This window comes from Hipposideros armiger, unplaced genomic scaffold (assembly GCF_001890085.2).
Source record: "Hipposideros armiger isolate ML-2016 unplaced genomic scaffold, ASM189008v1 scaffold_402, whole genome shotgun sequence".
Lineage (NCBI taxonomy): Eukaryota > Metazoa > Chordata > Mammalia > Chiroptera > Hipposideridae > Hipposideros > Hipposideros armiger.
Genome location: NW_017731752.1, coordinates 166,691 through 191,442, shown reverse-complemented (window position 1 = coordinate 191,442; position 24,752 = coordinate 166,691). Strand labels below are relative to the sequence as shown.

The window sequence follows — 24,752 nt, the reverse complement described above, 5'->3', positions numbered from 1 at the left end:
CCATCCACTGCCCTCCCACCCCCATATCATGCTTATCTATTACAATTCCATTGAATCCGTTCCCGCACTCTACTCCGTGTCCCGAGGAATCATATATATATTTTTAATTCTATTGACACAATATGCTATACTAACTGATTTTTGAATGTTAAGCCAACCTTGCCTTCCTGGGATAAATACCCCCTGGTCATGGTGTATAATCCTTTCTATATGTTGTAGGAATCAGTTTTCTAGTATTTTATTGAAGATTGTTGTGTCTATAAGAAATATTGATCTGTACTTCTCTTGTGATGTCTTTGTCTAGTTTTGGTATCAGATATTTGGTGCCTGGCCTCATAGCATGAGCTGGTACATATCCCTTCCTCTTCTATATTTTGGAAGATTTCGCAAAGGATTGGTCTTAATTCTTTTTTAAAACTAGTATAGCTTTTAAAATTGGAGAGTGGGGTAAACTGGCATAGCTTTTTCATAGATAGACTTACAATCAATTACCCAATCTCAGTTCCACTTCTCTCACTCCTTGCTTCCGTACCTGTGTGTTTGGAGCTCAGTGTTTTCCAGGGCTCTGCTGAGAAGATTGGCTCCCATCCCCATAACAGCCCCCTAATGCTCATTTTCTGAGCTGCACTTTTCTTCTCTGTTTCATCTATTTATATACTGTCAATAGCTTATAATACTTGAGGAGTCTTTCATTTGTTGATGACTCTCCTGCGATTCTCTTTGCTATAAGGCATTTGTTTCTTTTATATCTCTTTACTGCTATTTTAAAGGAGTCTGATGAAAGAAGATAGCCAAATGTGTGCTCAGTCCACCATCATAAGATGAAAGCCCAGTGCTTAACATAGAGATTAACACTTAGTAGATGCTCCCTCAATGTTTGTGAAATTGCATTCAATTAAATCCATAGTGTTGGGATTTCAAATATTAGGATGTACTGTTTATAGTACTGCTTTAACTTTTTTTGTATTTATAAAATTGAAATATCATTTGATTTGCTTTTATGTCTCTAAACATGCAACTCAAAGAATAAATTTATTTTTTTAGAAGTTTTCATTTTAATTATATACTTGAGAAGGATTTTAATTAGTTATGTATACACACACATGCATGTGCAACACACATGTGTGGTGTGTGTCTGTGTGTCTATGTGTGTATCCAAGATGTTGCAGCCACAGTGAATTAACATTTAAATTTTCATTGCAAATCTGACTTTTTACTCTTCTCTGGAGGTCTTAATTAGCAATAAAATGTTACCAAAATCTCAATTGTCTAAATAATCCTCAAATTCAGATAATTTAGAATTGTTTGGTCTTTCCTCAAAGATTATAGACATACATTTTCAAGGATCTGAATTTTGGTTCAGAATTTCCTTAATAATAAAAACCCTAAAGATGTTCAGAAGTAATTTACTCAGTTCCTTTTGCTCTGGTCTGAAATCTTTAAACCTCTGCAGACATTTCAAGATAACACACTCCATCTCTCAGTAAATTATTTCCATATTTATTACACTGTTGGAAATTTCTTTTTTACATCTGACCTGCTCCAACTTGAGCTTGTCTCATTTCTTTTGTCTCATGACATTTTTAGGAGAATAGAATATCCTGGAAGCAGTACATAATCACCTGAAGAAGTTCTACTTCATTGTCTGATGTTTGAAAAATGCCAAGAGCTATTATTGTTAAAGCTGAATACTCTCATAGGATGATAATTTGATCCTTAACTCTTCAGTGTCATTTCCCTCCACAAAGAAGCATCAAATATAATATATAATATATTGGTTGAAACCATGGGGTTTTGTGTTGGTCAGAATTGAGCTTCCATCCTGATTTCAGCACTTACTAGCTATGTATCTTTAAGTATCTTATTTGAATTTTTTTTTTTTAGCTGAGCCATCCTGCCACCTGTTGGCAGCTCAATGGCAGCTCGGCTTGGTCCGGGAATCGAACCAATGACGACCCTGTTGCTCGGAGCTTGCAGTCTTGAGCAAGCTCTTAACCAACTGAGCCACTCGGCCAGCCCTCCTTGTTTGACTTTTTTAAGTCTCAGTTTCCTCTTTTGTGAATTGGGATAATACTGCCTCCCTCATATGGCTGTGGGATTTAAAGAAGTTACTGCCTATAAAAAGATTCCCACACATTACAGGTGGCTCATAATTATTTGTTTTTATTGTTTATTAACTACAGTAGACCTAGTCTATTAAAGCTAAACAATGAGATATTATATAATAGATAATTGTCTTTATGAATTAGAGAATTTGCCATTCTCATTACTCCATGAGGTAAAATTTGAAGGCAATAATAGAAATTTTGTTTGTGTTTTAAGTCCAGAAGAAGAGAGAATATATCAAATGTCTTTATAAACTTTACACAATTTTTATCCTCAATTACTTTTGATTTTGCTCATTTCACAGAAGTCAAGGGCCCTTAAGAGTTGCTGAGCTTTATTGTGAAAGATCTTTAGACAATGATATTTGTTGCCTGGCAACTCTCAGCTACCAATGGCAAAGTGGTTATCAGAAGTAATTGGAATAATTCTTAGATTATTTTTTCTCTGCATTGGACTTCCATTAATGGAGTCTGATAGACAGGCAAACCAGCAGGATGAAACTAGCATGTAAGATACAAAAATAAAGGATTAGATAGCACTATACATACCCAGGCTGCCAAGAGAGGCAAATTCTTGGGGGTGAGAAGCTGGTGGAAGTGAGCCTTCCCTTTCTGCTAGTGCCACTCTGTGCTCCCACATAGATGGGCTGTTTACACTGAGGTAATATTAGCTCCCCAGCTTGGAAATTACAGGATGAAACTGGAACCCTCCAGAAATAAGGGAGCATAACTGATGTGAACATAATCACACAAGGACCTCTCATGTTTGTTGCTTTTGAAGTTGCAAGCAAATAACTAAGCTAAAAAATCTAGAAGATTTTAGTAGATACATACAAGATTATTCTAAAATTTATATGGAAAAGTAAAGAAACTAGAATAGGTAAAACAATTTTGGAAAAGAAGAATAAAACTGTAGAAATCAGTCTACCATATTTCAAGATTTATTCTAGAACTATAATGATTAGGACAGTGTGCTATTGGTGGAGGAGGGATAGACTCATAGATTAGTGGAACAGAATAGAGAACCCAGAAATAGACCACACAAATATCTCCAAATGATTTTTTTAAAAAGATTTTTATTGGGGAATTGGGGGGATGGGAACAGTGCTGGAGGATTGGGGAAGGGGAACAGACAAGTTGCTGTCGTTTTGTTCTTCAATCTAGTTGTGGAGGACGTTGCTTCACTGGCCCAAGTTGGCACCATCATTGCGCGCTTCCCTGGAGAGGCATATCAGTCGCCGGCTTCTGGACGGCCACTCACTGCGGCTGCTGGCCGCTCACGCTGGCTGCTGGCTACACACAGTAGCCCATGGCAACCCACTGCCACAGGGGCTGCAGCCTATGCCGTCGCCGGCGACTCATGGCAGCCCAGCTCCAGGTTGAGCTGTTGTTCAGCATCTTAGCTGTGGAGGGCAGTGTCACTGGCCCTCATATGTGGGATCCGAACTGGGGCCCTCTGGCATCCCAAGCCAGTTCTTAACCATCGTGCCACTCGGCCGGCCCCCCAAATGATTTTTAACACAGGTGCAAAAGCATTTCAATGGGGGAAAATAGCCTTTTTATAAAATGGTGCTGGAGCAATTGGACATCTATAGGGGAAAAATAAATCTTGAACTAAGGGTCAGACCTTAAATAAAAAATAACTCAAAATGAATTATAGACTTAAATATAAAATGTAAAAATATAAAACTTCAAAGATAAGAGACACATTTTATGATCTAGGTCTAGGCAAAGAGTTCTTAGGTTTGAAACCAAAACTAAAAGCATAATCTATAAAATGAAAAAATTATAAATTGGACTTCATCAAAGTAAAAACTTTGTCCTGCAAAATAACCCTGTTAAAGGAATGAAAAGGCAATCTACAGTCTGGGAGAAAATATTTGCAAACCACATAGGGTTAGTCTGTGATTTGGAGGGGTTTGCCCTCTGTTATAAAAGTTTGGTTGTTTTCACTTTTACCTATTGCTTGCAGGGGTATTTATTCTAATATTGTACTAATCTATGCTTTTTGCTTAAAAATATAAAACTTATAGTAACTATTTACTTATAGTAGTATCTTTTGCATATTTAATGTTATTGCAATTTCAGGAAATTAATTCTCCTTAAGTATGGAGACTCAAAGCAGCAAGTTTTATAACTGACTTTATCTTTTTAATGAAAAATGAAAGGGTGCTATGTTCAGGAGCTTTCACTACTGCGGTATCACTCTTTATCTCTGTTCCTCGCTTCATCAAATGTCTCTTGACACCTTGCTGTGTTCAGAAAGGACTTTTAAATTTAATTCGGGCGGCTTCCTTCTTTGTATGATGCTTGTTTAGTTCTGACCATTAAAGTTTGGAAGTACATGCAAATTGCAGAAGCAAAACACACATAAAACATCATTTTATATTGCTCTCCATTGCCCACGTTTCTCCTCTCCTTTTCTGAATTTTAAAAACTAAAGACTGATTCCTTTCCCCTGTTTTATAATACCAATTAATCCTTAATTATTGCCTCCTTTTAGCTTCCTATGTTGAGGCCTCTTGGTTCAGATTACAGTGCTAATAAGATCAGCATCTCAGCTATTTCCATCTCTCATATGAGTCAATTATCTTCATTAAGGGAGTGATGGGAGGCAGTATGTGAGAAGAAATTTTGTGCTAAGTTTGCAGATTGTCCACTTGATTCTGGCTCTCTGATGGTGATCACCGAGCTGAAAATGAAAATTTGTGGATAACTCAGTCTGAATTCATTGCTACTAACTTCTTAAGCTTTTTTATCAAGGTACCTGTTAGGACAGCAAAGTGTGACTATATTTTCTCAGGTGTCTATAGTTTAACCCAAATTGAAATCCTTAAACTCAAATTTTCTTTGAAGTATTGTGCTGTATTTTAAAAATTCACATCCTTTTCGAATCTTAATAGTTTATTTATTTATTTATTTATTTATTTATTTATTTATTTATTTATTTGTATAACAAAGTATTTTCTATTACCATCTCTAGCTGAGACTTGCTAGATGTTTACCAATTCTTTCTTCTTCCTGGGCACACAGAAATACTCTATTTTCTAGCCTCTCTTGGAATTACTAACACAGGGCCATTGGGTTCTGGGCAACAGGATATGGGTGGCAGTGATGTACCCGTTTTTTAGGCCTGGCCACAAAACTCCATGTACGATTGCCCATGCTCTCTCTTTCTCTTCCATGGTGACCTTAGAGGTTATGCATTTAGTATGGCAGGGACACAAGGTGCAAAGGGTAGGGATCCCTGTATCCCCACGTGGAGGAAAGGGGCTTAATGTGCAGCACATTATGACCTGGACAAGAAATAAACTTTTATTATGCTAGACCACTAAAGCTTTCAGGGTGGTTTGTTCCAACAGCTATGTTACTAGTCCTAATACATCACTAGAACAATTTTTTTCATACTAGCCATAGTCATTAACATATAGTTTCATTGAGTTAATCAGTTTTTAAAATGGGGCTAAATTGAAGGAAGATAACATTATCAGATTTGGTATCTAGGCAAGTTCTCTCTTTTTATCCTTGATGTTACAATATTTCTAGACCTCAGGCTCACAAAAATATGTGGATACCAAAAATAATTCTTTCATGTTTTTTCTTTTTTTCCAAAGATCAATGAGCTCTATCAGGGTAATTACTGAGAGATGTCCAGAATACCATGCATAAATGCAATATTTTCAGTCTAGTTTAGTTTGAAATTTTGGCAAGTGAATCTTCTTGTTAAAAGTAAAAATTGTTTGCATCATTTGGCAAATTTAAAGGTTTCTGACCCATTGTCATTCTGTCAGCATCTTAACTTTCATTGAAAAAAATGGTGAGCGATGATACAATTTTTTTACACTAATGTGATCATTTCATGACTTATATTTTAAGAATATCAGAAGATTCAATTATCACCGTATTCATTATTGTCGTTAAATGCAAATCCTAGGACTTATAACACTCCCTCCTTGCACTAGTTCTCAACACCTATACCCAAATTTCTATGGCTACAATCTGAAAAAACCTTGGGGGGCACTCTTTCACCACTTTCAGGTCCTGTGCATCCTGGACAATTCCTTCAGCCATTCATTCCACCAACACTCTCTCACCAGTGTTTCTCAAATTTTTATCCCCGAACCACTTAATGGTTTACTCAGTGTACTCTTGGACCATTAATTTTAAGTGACTAGAAAGAGACATGACAAATATGTAAATTATTTAAATGGAACATAATATTAATGGTAAGAATAATTGTTTCACCTCAATGGAAGAGGGATGAATTCCTTGCTACCCTTGTGCTAAACTTTTGGCTCAAAAATTTAACCCTTAGGTTTTACCTGCAGTATGTTTCTTTCCTGTTTCTTTGTTGCTACTAAATTAGATGATTGAAATTACAATTATGGATGATTGAGAATGTCAGCAAGTATTTGATGGCTTCATCTGATAATTCTAGACATTCAGGTAAAACATGGACCCAGAATTAATGAAGGGATTTAATTAGTACCTTGAAAACTCTAACTCCACAATCGGATAGAAACCTGGCAGTTTGATTGGGTCTACTTGGGGTAATGACAAGTAAATTCCTAATCTACTGATTGCATTTCACTCTGTCAAGCAAACTCTTTGTTTTATTGCAGCATCTTGCTGTGGCTTTTATTTTTTTATTATTTTTTAAAAGATTTTTATTGAGGAATTGGGGGATGGGAACAGTGCTGGGGAATTAGGGGAAGGGGAACAGACAAGTTGCTGCCCTTTTGTTCTTCAGTCTAGTTGTGGAGGACGTTGCTTCACTGGCCCACCAAGTTGGCACCATCATTGCATTCTTCCCCGGGCGAGGCAGATCAGTTGCCGGCTTCTGGATGGCCACTCTCGGTGGCTGCTGGCCGCTCACACTGGCTGCTGGCCGCTGGCCACTCACACTGGCTGCTGGCTACACATGGTAGCCCATGGCAACCCACTGCAGCAGGGCTGCATCCTACAACGTCGCCGACCACTCCTGGCAGCCCAGCTCCAGGTTGAGCTGTTGTTCAGCATCTTAGCTGTAGAGGGCAGTGTCACTGGCCCTCATCACTGGCCCTCATATGTGGGATCCGAACCGGGGCCCTCTGGCGTCCCAAGCCAGTTCTTTACCAACATGCCACTCGGCCGGCCCCTTGCTGTGGCTTTTAAACACACCCAAGGTTTCACTTTTTTTTTTTTTTTAAGATTTTTTTTGGGGAATTGGGGAAGGGGAACAGCCAAGTTGTCCTTCAGTCTTAGTTGTGGAGAGCACAGCTAGCTCAGCTTTAAGTCCAGTAGCCATCAGGCTGCCCATCGGCAGGTCAGGGCAGCCCAGCTGGTGAGAGCATGTGCTCCTAACAACTGTTTTTTTATAATGAGAAAGAAAATCATCAAATATTGGGAATGAGTCAAATTCCTAGTGACTGGCATTTGTACCACAGCTTGTTTTGGTTTGTTTTAATCCTGGATGCATGTTGGGTGGTCACTGTCTAGTCCTCGTCCTTACACTCAGATCAAAATCCAGGATAGAAAACATAACTACTCCCCAATTTCTTAGCAAAGTTAATGTATTAGCTTTAGTTTGAGAAGCATTCTGTCCTCTGATACCAGGTGGTCCTGTGCTTCATGGCACCAGAAAACTATGAAGGCCAAAAGACCCAATTCCCTCGCTCCGTTTTAAGCCTTGAAACAAATCTACCTTTATAGGGAAACTTTGAACCAAACCTGTTCTCCAAGAAACTTTTCCCCTCAAGTCTGTGGATTTCTCGAAATGTGAATCCCATCAATTTATACGCAAAATTTTGCAAGCTTGTACATACATGTTAAACAACTAAGCCTTTTGCACAAAAAAACCCCACTAAAATTAGTTTTACAAAGTGACGGTGTTTAATTTTTTTTTCTCCAGCAAGTATTCTGTAGAGCTTTTCACTGCATTTATACCTCTATATGCCTAGTCCTATTCCCACCCCATGTTTTTTGTTTGTCTTTATATTCCTGTTGCTTGTCAAAAGCATATGTGACTACTACTAAGGCCTTTATAAATCCGTTCTCTCCCCCAAATCTTCTCTCTCATAGCCCTCCTTTGACTACTCATTTAAAAATAGTAAACCCATCTCTTTTTCCTAACACTATGGCTTCACTTTCTGCATATCTCCTTGTCTTGGTTCAAAAGCATATTTTTACATAACTGCAATTAAAAATTAATTTTATTTACTTTTCCAAATTACTGAAGTGTAACATTAGTATAATAAATACAATCTTCATTGTAGTCTAGATTAAGATATAATTTATCATTTCTTTATTGAACATTTAGGTTGTTTCCAGTTTTTCACTATTAAAACCTAATAGTGCCAATGCACCTTTAGGCATAGGGTCTTTCTTTTCTGGTATGTCATTATGTTAAGTTCATAAGAGCAGGATTATTGATGTAAAGGTATCTTTATGGTCTTGGGTATAGGGTTGGAATAATGCAAGCAAAATGTTTTAAAGTGTGATTGATACATATTCTTGACTTTAAGAAAGTGGTAAATTAAATCATGGGTGCAACAGCTGTAGATTACTCATTCTGCATTTACTCTGTAGGAAGTTCAGGTCATGATTAAGTATGTTCTTTCATTTTTAATCAACTTCTGCTCTTTGAGGTGCATAATCTCAGCTTCCAAGGTTGAAGATCACATGATAAAGAACTGACCACAAAGACTGATTAAAATGTTGAGAATATTACATATACTAATGCCATTTTCAGCTTGTGACATCTGTCAATGTCATTTAACCTTAAAAAAAGACAAATTTATTTAAAAAGGCATTTGCAAGCAAAATAATTATATTTTATTGAAAATTCAGAAGTTACAGTACTTGAAGACAAATTTTTTATATTGTAAAGAAAATAAATTAAAAGAAAAAGAATTGACTCAAGTGCAATGATAGTTTTCATTCAAACTAACAAAACCATTTTGAAAAACAGATATCCACAGCTTAATTTATTTATGGTATAAATATGTATTTTCCTATTTATTATCAAGAAAACTAATGGAATAATTTTCAAAGTGATCTTTCAAAACATAATCTTTCTGGACCCAATTTAAATGGTACATTAGTACTAGTATCTTATTCACATAGATTACTGGTGTGTGTGCATGTACATGTGTGAGCATAAGACCAGCTAATTTTGATATGAAATTTTCAGAATTAGATTTATCACTTCATTTATCATAGGTCAATAAACAGCATTTTTAGTCATTTCTTAAGCATGTTTTCTTATCTCCTAGGAGAAAACCAATCACTTTCAGAAAGATGTTTAGTCTGGTAAGCAGCAGTGGCAAAAACAGATTAACCATAATACTGCCAAAGTATGAACTATTACAGTCAGCCATCTAATATTAGGAAGTATCTTGTTATGCCTTTAAGGTCAAAGTTTTTCAAATTTTCTTATGAAGGGAAAGCTAGTTGAGCCAAAATGATCAAAATAAACTCACTTTTTAAAAAACTCATTTTACATTATTAATGGCCTACATTTTTACCGAAATATTTTGTTCCTCAACAGAAAATATTCACTGAACCACTGGTGTTAAGTAATTTTATTTATTATTTCCATGATCTCAATTCTGTATCTTTTCCCTTTTAAATATAGGAGAACTGAGGTCAAGAGCTAATGTGGGTATACATGATCAGTAAACAAATGCACTACTCAGACACTGTACTAACACACCTACAGTGAAGAGATTCCACAGGTAAGCTATGGTAAGACCTGTGCTTTGCCACAGCTAGAAATGGCACTAATACAGAACTTTATTTCAATTGATATTTTTATAGTACTTGAAGTTAGAAAGCTTTTCTGTAATTATTAATGAAAATACTGAATGAAATTAGGCCGTTATAAAATATACAACATGCACACTGCATAAAATGCTTATAAAATGTTAAATTCATTGCCTAGGCAAGAGACAGAAATGGTTTTACTCAAGAATTCAGTGAGGAGAGAATTAAAACATAATGTGGCACTTATAGTACTTTTTTCATTTGATAACACCATAAAAATTGATCTTTAACCAAGAAGAAACCCTAGTTTTTATTGAACAGTGGAGAAATCTGTCCATGTGGGAAAAAGAAGATCCTCTGATAAAAAATGTCTGAGAACCAGTGTTCTGACTGGCCAACTCTGAAACTGGTGAAATGCTTCTGGATGTAGGAACAGTGATATCTGACTTAGAACACAAGTTATCAGAGGTAAATAAAGCTTCCTTTCCTGTCCCTCATTCCAGTAGTAAAAAAGGCTCTCAGGCACCTGATTAGCTTTCAGAGAAGAGACTTGACTGTGGTGGCAGATGAAATGCTGAATCATTTAGCCATAATACAATGGACCAAAGATACCAAATACAAAATCTGACAGGTGCAATCACTCTCACTTTTCCAGGTCCCAAAATAAAAGCAAGAGCTGGTCTAATCAAAAGATCTCAAAAAATCTTTAGATGTTATGACTCATTAAAAAAAAAATTTCAGATGAAAAATATTCCCACTGATTTTTTGTAAATAAAATACCTCATCAAAAAAAATCTATAAATAAGAGTACATTTGTACTTTACATAATAGTGTTTCCTGGTAAGAATTAAAACTACTCTTTCCCTTTTTAGCTCCTTTTCTGTATTTCAAATTTTCTCTTGTACTTAAAAATATTGATAATTTAGTAAATTAAGTACTGAATGTCAGTTCAGCACTCATTGCATAAGGAAGCCTGGTTGATAATGTGTTTAACATTTATTTATGCTGAATTTAAAATTTATTTATTGCTATGATAAACTACTCAAAATTTTATTGACTTTTATGAATTTAAAAGGAAAATAAACAGGTGAAAACACATAAAATTTCACACAGAGCACACAGACTAGAAATATTATCTAAAGACAGCTGACAAAAACTTAATAGTGCTTTCTATTAAGTAACGGTTTTTAAGGTATTTTTATACCAAGTTGTATATTTTTTTAAAATCTAATTTATTCTTAGATTCAAAATTATGGTTCAATTACGATTACTTTTCCTGTAACTTTTTCCACATTCTCTCAATATGACTAAAGTCTCAACATAACAGATTTGACACAAAAATATCACAATTACTGGTGATACTTTATGCCAATGTTAAAAAACAAAGTTTTGATTTTATGACTTTGTACCAAAATAAAGCTTCTGATATTTCTTTAGGATTTTACTTTATGACCTATTAATGATGGAGGCAAAAAAATATTTGAACTAAGTTAACATTTACTTATAAAAATATAGAATATGTACGCTAGTGATCTTGATGGTATAGTATTAAAAATTAAGAGTATCACCAGCCTGATTAAAAAGTTCAGCATATTTTAAAGTATGAATTTTTTTAAAAGCAGGGTTCTTAGTGTTTTAAACTTAATTTTCATCCTCCATGTGAACTGAGAGTCTTTGTTTTGGTTAATAACTGGGCTTGAAGAATATGGAGTAATTAGAAAGTATTTCTCTGGAAGAAACCTGGTGTGTCTCAGTATTTAATAGACAGTTTATTATTGTCTTAGTTTTTCCTAACCATGACTCTCTTTATGATTCTTTTATTCTTCCCATTCAGCTCAATAAAAGGCTATATATACTAAGGAAAGCCACATGGCTGTAAACAATGCACAAATCCTGTATTTTGTCAGATACCTATTTTCTGCCATTAAGAAAGATGACGCCTACAAAATCTAGAAAGGGAAGAAACAATAAGGAGAGCTGAAGCCATAAACAGGACAGTTGGGCACCTTTACCAGCCAGCAGTGAGTGGTTTCTATTCTAAGAAAACACTGCTGCTTTCCCTGGTTGAAGTTTATATGGCTGTAGTGCAGCCCTTTTAGAGTTTTCTGGTTTTCTGTTCAGGTCACATCTACTATTCAAAGATCACCTGATTTCATAGTATTAAAATATAATTAAATAGACTCAGCACTAAAGTTAAACTGAACATAATTTATTCCTTTTCTTAGATGTGACGTAAAACAAAATAATCCTGGACTGGAGTCAAATAACAGTATTCTTCACCTCAAGGGTGTGTGGTCTTGACCAAGTTACTTAACCTTACTGGGCATCAATTTACTCAGGTAAAAGGAAAGGGAATTGTATTGGGTAGCCTTAAAGTCTCTTTCAAATTTAATTGAAACAGTAAATCAGAATCTTGCACGGTGCCTCATGGTTTTCTTTATAAAAATCAACTACCATTACAGAATAGCATAAAAACAATTCTGGTTTTAATGTATTTCTGATGCTTATATTATGATTCATGAGAGTTTTCTACACTTCCAGGGGCTAATCATAAGTATCTGGATCTAATAAAAATATAATCGAGATGTTTTACATTGTACACAAAGTATATTCTGACATTCACTGGGATGGTTTGGCGATTTGTTACCCATGCCCTTTAATTCTCTTACTGTTGGAATCCTGTTCAGTCCTCAACTGGGTAGCAAAAGAGTAACATGAGGGTAAAAGAGAATCTTGGTTAAAGTATCTGATTGAATGAAGAATAACTGAAGTCTAAATCTTTAATTTTTTTACATTTTAATTTTTTCAATTTTCAAAACTAAATTTTGGGAAATTATTGTTAACACTTAAAACCAAGAATCTGTAGTTTACCAGTACTAGTAAAAAATTACAATCTACCAGCAAAATATCAATATTGTGCCAAAAGAAAACAGTCTTTTAAGTATATGGCAATGCATTCTACTAAGTTCTTATTTTAATCATTTCTAGAATTGAGACAAAAGTAGAAGACTTGTAATTGTGTGTCAACTATTTCGAACCAGATGTAAAGCATGTTGAATTCAAATTTAGAGACGGACTCTGTGGAGTATCAGCTATAACTTTGGAAGTAGGATAAATAATTTCTTCAACAGTTACATAGGTACCTAACAAGAAACCAACAACTCCAGTAAATGCTATAGAAATATTTTTCAGGATCATCCATATATTGTAGTGTTCCTTAGAAAATGTAAGAATTTCAACTAAAGGTGGCAGGATCAGGGCCAGTGTGCTGCTGCTCACAGCTCCAACAAAGGAAATCACAATGTCTAAACGAGGAATCAGAATTGCTCCAGCACCTAGACAATGAAAACAGATATTTTTATTTAACTATTTAATACTTGCATGAATAGTAAATATAGATATTTTTAATACATTAAAATTAATTAATGCAAGTAGGCACTACTAAACTATTGCTTGTGGAAGAATGCCATATCTTATTGTAAGCGAAAAAAGAAAAAGAAACCAAAGTGGTGAGTGACATGTCTTGGACTTTGACTTGTTAATAGAGTTCTTGTATAAACAACTTTTAATTTTTTGCTGTGAAATTCTGGGCAAAGAAGTTTGGATAGTTTATTTCGAAACCATTTTTATTACTCTGCCATTCAGCTCATTCTAGATGAAATGGTGTGATACAAATAAATCATTAAGTAAATGAGGAAGAAGAGAGCTATTTCTTACACTAGAATTTCAATTAACCAAAATAGAAGGAACAATGGAAATAGAAATCATTATTAAGCAAACACCACAGTGATAATTGTTGTATGAAAAGTCACCGAAGGATGCGAACTTATGTTTGTGGGCCAAACTATATGAGAACAGGATATTTGCATAGTCTCAAAATATCTCCCTACAAGATACTTAGTTATAAAGGGAAAAAGAGTTTCTTTACAGTAAAGAAATTTCTCAAACAATTCAACCAAGTGATTAAATTAACATCACCAATAATAAGACGTAATTATACCACGATGTGATGCACTGAGAAATACAAAGTATCACCTGTCAAATTTGTGTTAAAAATGCTTAACTTCAATCTAATCATAAAAAAGCATCATACAAATCGAAACTGAAAGAAATTTGGCAAAATTATTGACATTTCAAAAGCGTCAAAGTGAAGAAAGACAAAGACAAAAACTGTCAGGCCTGGAGGAGACTAAGCAGACATGAGACCTAAATTCAAGTGGGACATTGCACTGGTTCCTGGATCAGGAAAAAGATAGTAGTGGGAAAACTGGCAAAATCAGAATAAGGTCTATAGATTACTTAGTAGCACTGTATCAATGTGAATTTCCTGGTCTTAATAATTGTAGGAGGTGGGTCCAAGATGGCAGCAAAAGAGGACATGGAGCTGTCCCACCCATGAACACACCAAATGTGCACCTGTATTTACAGTAATTCCTCCTGAGATACAACTGAGGGACAAATGAACAGCTTCTGCAGAACAAAGAAGAGAGAGATTGCATCGATTCTGGGAGCCCACCCAGAATCTGAGGGAACCCATCAGGAATGGAGGCGTCAGCGAACACCATTGTTTACATTTCCCCGGCACTTGGATAGCTCAGGCCAGAGTTCTACCAGGTGCTCTGGCCCACCTGTGAGGCTGCAGTAGCGTGTCCCCAGCGACCCCTCCTGGAGCTAGCTCCAGCAAAAACAACTGTGCGTCATAGCGGGTGCACACAGTGTCCCCCAACCCCCAATCCAGAGCTACATTCAGCAGGCACAACAGGGTACTGAGGCTTGCCTGCACCGGGCCACTGCTACATGTATCCACTGGGCTGCCCCATCGGAAGCCACAGAACCACTAGGGAGTCCTCCTAAGTGCATGCTGGTCAGCCCTGCCCGGAGTGAGAGGGAAATGGGCACTGTGGTGCACATCTACAGGACGGTCCAGCTCAGACCATGCTCTTGCAGCAGTCAATCAAAACAGAGGGTGAGCCATGGATGCACAGAGGAAGCTGCACCTGGAGGAGGAGGGAGACAGCAGTGTGCGGCCACTGTGTGCACCTGGACAGGGCCTCCATCCCAGGGCAGCAGCAGACAATCGAAACCACAGGATGCGCTTTGAGCATACAGCTGAAACCCCCCAGTAAGAGGGAGACGGTAGAGGGCTGCTGCAGCCATGCCTTCAAAGGGCCCCCAGACCAGCAGCAGTCAATCAAAACAAAAGGGCTTGAAAAAAAATAAATAAAGTTAAACATACAATTACAAAAAAAGGGGCCTGCCTCACTCTCACACAGCAGGCAGCCCGCCCAAATCAAGGGCAGAATCAGTAGACTCTGTAGCACAAGACTACAGGACTGCCCTACCCAGCACAGCCAGGAAGCCCACACACACCAAAATGCCCCAACCTGATCCCACACCTTCTGGCCAGGTGGCACCCCAGGTGCCTGCCCAGACTCCAACCAACATACCAGGAGCACCAGGTACGCAGTCTACACAGAAGCCACTTTTACATGAGACTACTTTTTCAAGATTGGGAAAGAAAGCTATTTATTTCATTTAACTCATAGGAACAAGTCCAGAAAGTAAAAAATAAAAATAAAAAGATAAAAAATAGGGAGACAAAACAATATGCCCCAAATGAATAAACAAGATAAAATCCCACAGAAAAACTCAAATGGAGATCAGTAATTTGCCTGGCAAATAATTCAAGGAAACAGTTCTAAGAATGCTCAACAAAATTCAAAGTAGAATAGTGGAACTCACAGAACTTCAAGAGTTATAAAATATAAACAATAAACAGCCATTCAGAGATAAAGAATAACAGGTGTAAAACACATTAGAAGGAATCAACAGCAGATTGATTATTCAGAAAAACATTAGTGAGTGGAAGACAGAGCCCTGGAAATCACCTAATCAAAACAGCAAAAAGAAAAAGTAAATTTTAAAATGAGTATAGTCTAAGGGAAGGGACCTCTAGGACAACATCAAAAACTCTTAACATTCGTATTGTAAGGATTGCAGAAGGAGAAGAGAGAAAGGGAAAAGAAGTATATTTGAAGAAATAATGAATGAAAACATTCCTAATCTAGGGAAGAAAACAAGACATCCAGGTCCAGGAAGCACAGAGAGTCCCAAACAAGATGAACCCAAAGAGGCCCACACCAAGACATAATGTAATCAAAATGGCAAAAGTTAAAGAGAAAGCGACAATCTTTAAGGCAGCAAGAAGGAAACTAGTCATAAGCAAGGCAAACTCCACAGACTATCAGCTGATTTCTCAACAACAACTTTACAGGCCAGAGGGGTGTGGCAGGGCATCTTCAAAGTGCTAAAGAAAGGAACCTACAACCTACTGGGTTGTCGGAAAAGTCATGATGTATTTTTTCTATGTTTTTCATTGCAAAAATGCGTCATGACTTTTCCAACAACCCAATAGAATGCTATACCTGGCAAAGTTATCATTCAGAATTGAAGGAGAGATAAAGAATTTACCACCACTAAACCCACTTTACAAGAAACGTTCTGTATGTCTTTATACAGAAAAGAAAAGGCCATAATCAGAAATAAGAAAATACAGGAAAGAAAAAAATACCACTGGTAAAGTCAAATATATAATCAACACAGTTAATTAACTACTTAAACTAATATGAAAGTCAAAAGACAAAAGTAGCAAAATTAACTACAATAAATAGTGAGGGGATACACAACACAAAAAGATATAAACCATAATGTCAATAACAAACTGTGGAGAGGGAGTAAAAATGTAGTGCTTTTGGAATGTGTTTGAACTTAAACTCATATCAGCTTAAAACAGACTGCTATAGATGGATATATATGAACCTCATGGTGACCACAAACTGAAAACCTAGAAAAAATAAAAAGAAACGAACTCAAAACACTAAAGAAAACCAGCAAATCAAAAGCGAAGTGATAAAGAGAAGAAGAAAGGAACACAGGAGAATAGCAAAAACAACAACAACAACAAAAAAAAACAATTAACAATATGACAATCAGCACATACCTATCAAAAATTACTTTAAATATAAATAGATTAAACACTCCAATCAAAAGACATAGGGTGGCAGAATACATAAAATAAAAAGACCCAAAAGGCACCATCTATATGGTGCCTACAAGAGACTCACTTAAGATTGGAAGACACACATAGCCCGAATGTAAAGAGATTGAAAAAGAGTTCAAGCAAATATTGGGTTGTCGGAAAAGTCATAACGTATTTTCCCTATATTTTTCGTTGCAAAAATACGTCACGACTTTTCTGACAACCTAATAGAAACAAACAAACAAAAATGCTGGGGTAGCAATGCTCATATCAAACAAAATAGACTTTAAAACAAAGACTGTAAAAAGAGGCAAAGAAGGACATTACATGATAAAAGGGTCAATCCAAGAAGAGGATATAACAATTGTAAATATTTATGCACACAACATAGGAGTACCCAAATATATAAAGCAAATATGAATGGAACTAAAGGCAAACATTAGCAGTAATACAATAATAGTTGGGGACTTTAATAGCCTACTTACCTCAATCATTCGGACAGAAAATTAATAAGGAAATAATGGCCTTAAATGTCACATTAGGCTAGATCAATTTAACAGACATTTTTAGAACATTTCATCCTCAAACTGCAGAATACACTTTTTTCTCAAGTGCCCATGGAATATTTTCCAGGATAGACCTCATATCAGGCCATAAAACAAGCTTCAAAAAACTAAAGCAGAATAAAATCACAGCAAGCATATTTTCCAGCCACCATGGCATGAAACTAGAAATCAACTACAGGAAGAAAACTAGAAAAAACACAAATACATGGAGATTAAACATGTTGCTAAACAATCAATGGGTCAAAGAGGAAATCAAACAGGAAATCAAAGACTACCTTGAGAAAAATGAAAATACAACTTTTGCAAATTTATGGGATGCAGCAAGAGCAATTCGAAAAGGAAAGTTCACAGCTATACAGGCCTACCTCAAGAAACAGAAAAACGTTCCAAATAAACAGTCTATGTTTACACCTAGAGGAACTAGAAAATGAAAAACAAACAAAACCCAAAGTAGGTAGAAGGAAGGAAATAATACAGATCCGAGTGGAAATAAACAAAATAGAGACTTAAAAAAAAAAAAAACAATAGAAAGGACAAATGACACTAAGAGCAGGTTCTTTGAAAGGATAAATAAAATTGACAAACCTCTAACCAGACTCATCAAGAAAAAGAGCACCCAAATAAAATCAGAAATGAAAGAAGAGAGATTACAACCAACAACACAGAAATACAAAGGATCATTAAAGAATACTATGAACAATCATATGCCAACAAATAAGAAATCTAGAAGAAATGGACAAATGTTTAAAAACATAGAACCTTCTAAGACTAAACCAGGAAGAAACAAGAAATTTGAACAGATTACTAGCAATGAAATTGAAGCAGTGATCAAAAAACTCCCAAAAAGCAAAAGCCCAAGACCAAACAGCTTCACAGGTGAATTTTACCAAATATTTAAAGAATACCTATTCTTCTCAAACTATTCCAAAAAACTGAAGAGGAAGAAACTCTTCCAAACTCATTCTATGAGGTTAGCATTACCCTGATACCAAAACCAGATAAAAACACTACAAAATAAGAGAATTATAGGCCAATATCCCTGATAAACATAGACACAAAAAATTCTCAACAAAATACTAGCAAACTGACTCAACAATGCACTAAAAAGTTTATACACCATGATCAAGTGGGATTTATATCAGGGATCCAAGGACAGTTCAATAAACACAAAACAAATAATGTGATACAGCACATCAACAAGACCAAGGATAAAAATCATATGATCATCTCAATAGACGCAGATAAAGCATTTGACAAAATTCAACATCCATTTATGATAAAAACTCTAAACAAAGTGAGCATAACAGGAACTTACCTCAACATGATAAAGGTTATATATGACAAGCTCACAGCTAAAATACTCAATGGTGACAAGCTGAAAGCTTTTCCTCTAAGACCAGGAACAAGACAAGGATATCTACTCTCACCACTATTATTCAATCTAATATTGGAAGTCCCAGCCACAGCCATCAGACAAGATAAAGATATAAAAAGCATCTAAATTATACAAGAATAAGTAAATCTGTCTCCATTTGCGGATGACATGATATTATATATGAAAAACCCTAAAGACGCCACCAAAAAATAGAATAAATGAATTCAATAAAGTACAAAAATAGCTTACAGAAATCCATCGTGTTTCTATACACTAATAATAAATGATCAGAAGAAGAAATTATGAAAATTCCGTTTACAACTGCACCAAAATGAATAAAATACCTAGGAATAAATTTAACCGAGATACGAGACCTGTATTCTGAAAAATATAAGACACTGAAGAAAGAAATTGAAGAGGACACAAATGAAAGTATGTACTGTGCTCATGTATTGGAAGGATTAACATCATGAAAATGACCATACTACCCAAAGCAATCTACAGATTCAATACAATCCCTGTCAAAATACCTGTGGCACTATTCTCAGAACTAGAACACATAATCCTTAAATTTACACGGAATCACAAAAGAACATGAACAGCTAGAGCAATCTTGAGAAAGAAGAACAAAGTTGGCGGTATCATGCTCCCTGATTTCAAACTATACTACAAAGCTATAATAATTGAAACAGCATGGTACTGGCACAAAAACAGACACACAGATCAATGGAGCAGAATAGAGAGCCCAGAAATAAACCCTCACTTACATGGTCAATAATCTATGACAAGGGAGGAAAGAATATACAATGGAGAAATGACAGTTTCTTCAACAAGTGTTGGGAATACTGGACCACTCTCTTACACCATATAAAAAATTAACTCAAAATGGATTAAAGACTTCAATGTAAGACCTGAGACCAAAAAACTCCAAGAAGAAAACACAGGTAATAAACTATTTGACATCAGTATTAATTAGTAACATCTTTTTGGATATGCCTCCTCAAGGAAAGTAAACAAAAGCAAAAATAAACAAATGGGACTTCTGCAAACTAAAACGCTTCTGAACAGCAAAAGAATCCATTAACAAAAAGAAAAGACAACCTACTGAATGGGAGAATATTTTTGCAAATGATATAGCTGATAAGGGATTAATATCCAAAATTTATAAAGAACTCAAACAACTCAACACCAAAAAATAATCCAATCAAAATAGGCAGAAGACATGGAGACATTTCCCCAAAAAAGACATACAGATAGCCAACAGACATATGAAAAGATGCTCAACACCACTAATAAAGGAGATTCAAATAAGAAATCACATGGAGATACCACCTGACATGCGTCAGACTGGCTATTATCAAAAAGTCAACAAATAAGTGTTGATGAGAATGTGGAGACAAGGGAATCCCAGTGCACTGTTGATGGGACTGGAATTTGGTACAGCCACTATGGAAAACAGTATGGAGGTTCCTCAAAAAACTAAAATAGAACTACCTTATGACCCAGCAATTCCACTTTTGGGTATTTATCTGAAGAAAATGAAAACACTAATTTGAAAAGATATATGCACCCCTATGTTCACTGTAGCATTATTTACAATAGCCAATATATAGAACCTAGGTGTCTGTCAATAGGTGAATGGGAAAAGAAATGTGGTACACTGGAATATTACTCAGCCATTAAAAAAAAATGAAATCTTGCCATTTGTGACAATGTGGATGGACCTAGAGGGTATTGCTAAGTGAAGTAAGTCAGACAGAAAAAGATAAATACTGCATGATTTCACTTATATGTGGAATTTAAAAAAAAATCAAAACAAACGAACAAACAAAAAACAGACTCAAAGAACAGAACAAACTGATGGCTGCCAGAGGGGAGGGGGGTGGAGGGATGGATGAAAAAGGTGAAGGACAATATAGTTAATAATAGTGTGATAATTTTGCACAGTGACAGATGGTTACTAGACTTAGTGAGGTCAGCACATTGTAAGACATATAAATGTCAAATCACGTTTTACACCTGAAACTAATATTGTATGCCAACTATACTTTAATGAAAAATGATTACTTTGAAAATAAGTTTTATCTACTTTTACCAGCTTTGCTTTTTCTTCAAACAAAATGTTATATATACCCAATTTTTAAAATCTAGGCATAAATCCCACCCCAAGCTGCTCAGTGCAATTTATAGAGTTGCGCAGAATTTCTAGCTCTACTATGCAATAACCCTAAATGGCCAAGATGGTTATTAATATCTTCCACAGAATTTCCAAAGCTGCCTATTGCCCAGAACACCAGTAATCTGCTTCCTGGTATCATTCTAGGCAATCCCATTAGTTAGTTCACTGTTGCGGTCATCCTTCTATTTGTAGTTATAATGGTGACAATAATGATAATAGTAATTTTAAGGTACTTTGCTGATATTTTTGAACCCTACAAAAAGGTCATAAGGCAGTCTTACCTTTATTTCACAGTTGAAGGAAGGGGGGCTAAAAGACGATGTGTAACTTCCCTAAGGACACCAGCAAGTAAGAGGTAGGGCTGAGTTTGACCCATCAGGTCAGTGTGACTCCCAAACTCACACTTTCCACTAGAACAAGCTCAAGCTCCCTTTCCACAAGCCTCCATTATTAATGCTACTGTGTGGAGGCATTTTCTAATGTGAAACGTTAATAAAAGATTATATACATTCCTTCAAATAATAAGTGAAATAAGCCACTGAAATTACTAAAGACCAAAACAAAACAAAATCCATTCCTATATGTAGTCATGGAAAGTTAAACCATTAAACATACAAAAGTCAGCAGGAATAAAAAACCTGAGGAAAACTAGAACCAAAGTAAAATGTGTATGAACAATATAAGGGGTCCCTTATGCATCTGATTTAAATATATTTTACTCATGACTGATGGTATTTTCAAAATAATAATTTGATTAGTTATTTTAAGTATAATAGGATCTGGTTATGTTTTTCTTATATAGTAGTAGAATAGCAAAATTTTAAACTAAAAAGTATCTCAGCTAGGTGAATAAAATTATTTAAAAATATTTAAAAATATACTTTATGTAGCTTCATTACACAAAATTCAACAATAAAAATTATTATGAAATAAACATGAAGTGATACTTACAAGTAATGCTAACCAAGGCAGACCTTATCACAAATTCACAGATTTGCTTCCATTTAGCCTGAAATTTGGATGTGATCATAGGGATAATGATCTCTGCTGGAACATAGAACTGAATGGAATATGTCACAAAGATGCCAAAGGAATATAGAATTTTCACTGATTGATATAACCTGTTAAAAAAAAATTCAAAATTTAGTCATTCTTTTTTGTCCAGCTTTACTGAGGTACAACTGACAAATAAAATGGAAATATATTTAAAGTGTACAATGTGATGATGTGATATACATATACCTTGTGAAAGGATGCCCATAATCGAGTTAAGACCCATCACCTTACATATTTTTGCTTTTCTTGGTGAGAACACTTTGGTTTTACTTTCTTAGCAAATTTCAATTATACAATACAGTACTATCAACGATAGTCACCATGTTACACATTAGATCCTCAGACCTTATTCATTTTAGAACTGAAAGTTTGTACCATTTTATGAAACTTTCTTATTTTCCCCATCTACCATTCCTTGGCAACCATCCATCTACTGTTTATATGAGTTGGACTTTTTTTTTTTTTTAAGATTTCACATGTTAAGTGATAACCACGCAGTATCTGTCCTTCTCTGTCTGGCTTATTTCACTTAGCATAATGCCTTCCAGGTTCATCCACATTGTTATCTTAATATAAATCTAGCTTTTTCCTTTTTTCTTCTTAATGTTAAGATAGACAAGGAATCCAACACAAACTTAAGCCAGTATCTTACTAAATACTTTATATAAAAAAGCCAGCTGATTTCAACCAAATTTCTAGATGACAGATGGACAATTCATTTTAACAAGTCTAGAAAGCTTGAAGATGGAATGAAAAGGTTTGCAAAATATCGTTGGAAAGATTTCATGTTAGGCTAAGCCAATGTTCTTAATTAAGGTTAGGCTGAGCTCCACGGAGAGCTAATGCTTTCTCAACTTTCTTTTTAAAAACTGAGCATATTGTATGTCTTTCATATTGCAGTGATTTATATATAGAAGAAAAACTTCACATTGTGTTATACAGTTCTCCTTGCTTGAAAATCCTCGTAGGTATATTATTAGTTGCAGAAATATCATTCTCATGTCTAAAAAGAGGGCATCTAAATGGTTGCAACTTGCAAAGTTCTCTAGATTATATAGGAATTCTACCTATGTTAAAGTTACATTAATCGGGGAAATAAAGTTGTTGGGTCGGGTTGTGTTTTGTCCAAGTAACTTATCTTTTGTGATGCCCAGTGCTTGCAAACAGCACGGCAATTTTCAGTTTTATAAATATCTTTAAGATAGCCTCCTGTCAAAATTAAGTATGCATGTCATAATCAAGACTTTGGAAAAATGCCTTTTATCTGGCAGAAGAGATTTTTTAAATGCTGATAATGACACAGAGAGAATATGCAGAATTGTAGGACTCCTAGGGACACTACAAATAACCCTTGGGTTACAAATAATAAAATTATGTGTTGTATTTTTTGAAATTCTGAATATTTTACAATAATCAAAAGAAAAACACAATCATTCTTGTATTCTTTAAGAAACAAACTACAGAGGAGATGATGGAGCGAATGAGCCACAGCATTAGTGGGAGTGTTTAACATGCTTATCCTTTTTCAGTGGAAAAGTCACTGATAGCCAGTCTTCCCACTTACGAGTTCTACTTACCCATCTAAGAGGCCTATGCACAGGAGTGTTTTCTTCTTAGGAAAAAATGCAATTATTTTAAAAGAATATAAAATATTCCACTTTTGGTAAAGCCCTAACATGATTTAGGCTTATGAAATACTGCCATTTGTGACAACATGGATGGATCCTGAGATTATTATGCTAAGCAAAATAAGTCAGACAGAAAAAGTCGAGACCCATATGACTTCATTCATATGTGGGATATAAAACTGAAAATGACAAGGAACAAGACAAACAAAGAAACAAAAACTCATGGACACAACAGTTTAGAGGTTACCAGAGAGTAAGGGGGGACAGGGGTGGTAGATGAGGATAAAAGGGATGAAATATATGGTGACTGAAGGAGAATTGACTCTGAGTGGTGAACACACAATGTGATATAAAGCTGATGTATTACAGAACTGTACACTTGAAACCTATATAATTTTACTAACCACTGTCACCCCAATAAATTTAACTAAAAATAAAACAAAAAAGTAAAAAAAAAATACTTAAAGTAGTAAAGATTATAAACAGTACTCTCAACTGTAGCCAAGCAAAAAGGAATTCAGTAATTCTCTTCCTGCAACATATTCATCATAGAATAAGGGGAAGGAAAAAAAATCTGAGTAGAAATAGATTTGAAAACACTACAGACAGCATAGTTAAGAAAAGAAGAAACTCTGTAGGGCTGGCAATAATAAAATCATAACTTTAAAATGATCACGGGATATATTTCTCAGCTTAAGGTTTTAAGATTCAACACAAGATAGTCAAATTACTGAAATTTACAAAATAACTAATAGACTCTGGTTTCATATACTGTGATACATAATTATAAGAACTGAATGTTCTTATTAATTAGAACATTCCTTTTTTAAAATTGTTTTTCAATTTACATGTTTTAAAAATATATTTATATATTAATATATAAATACATATATTTAAAAGTATATGTATTAACTATATTAAACATATTTTTAAACATTTTTCAAATATATTTCAAAATATTTTAATATATTAAAAAATATATTTAATATATTTAAAATTAATATATTTAAAAATACATTATGCATATAATTATTTTTTATTGATATAAAACAAATTACATA

At 35.0% G+C, this 24,752-nt stretch overlaps 1 protein-coding gene across 1 annotated transcript in view; it reads right to left on the bottom strand.

The window, feature by feature from the left end:
• Positions 1–9,652: 9,652 nt before the first annotated feature.
• SLC36A4 (solute carrier family 36 member 4) overlaps positions 9,653–24,752 on the bottom strand; it is a 43,961-nt gene continuing 28,861 nt past the window's right edge. Inside the window, exons 10-11 of the mRNA XM_019663736.1 lie at positions 21,959–22,128; positions 9,653–13,183 (exon numbers count right to left, since the gene is read on the bottom strand). Coding sequence (XP_019519281.1) covers positions 12,876–13,183; positions 21,959–22,128 — 478 coding nt within the window. The 3' untranslated portion in view covers positions 9,653–12,875. The remainder of the gene's footprint in view (positions 13,184–21,958; positions 22,129–24,752) is intronic.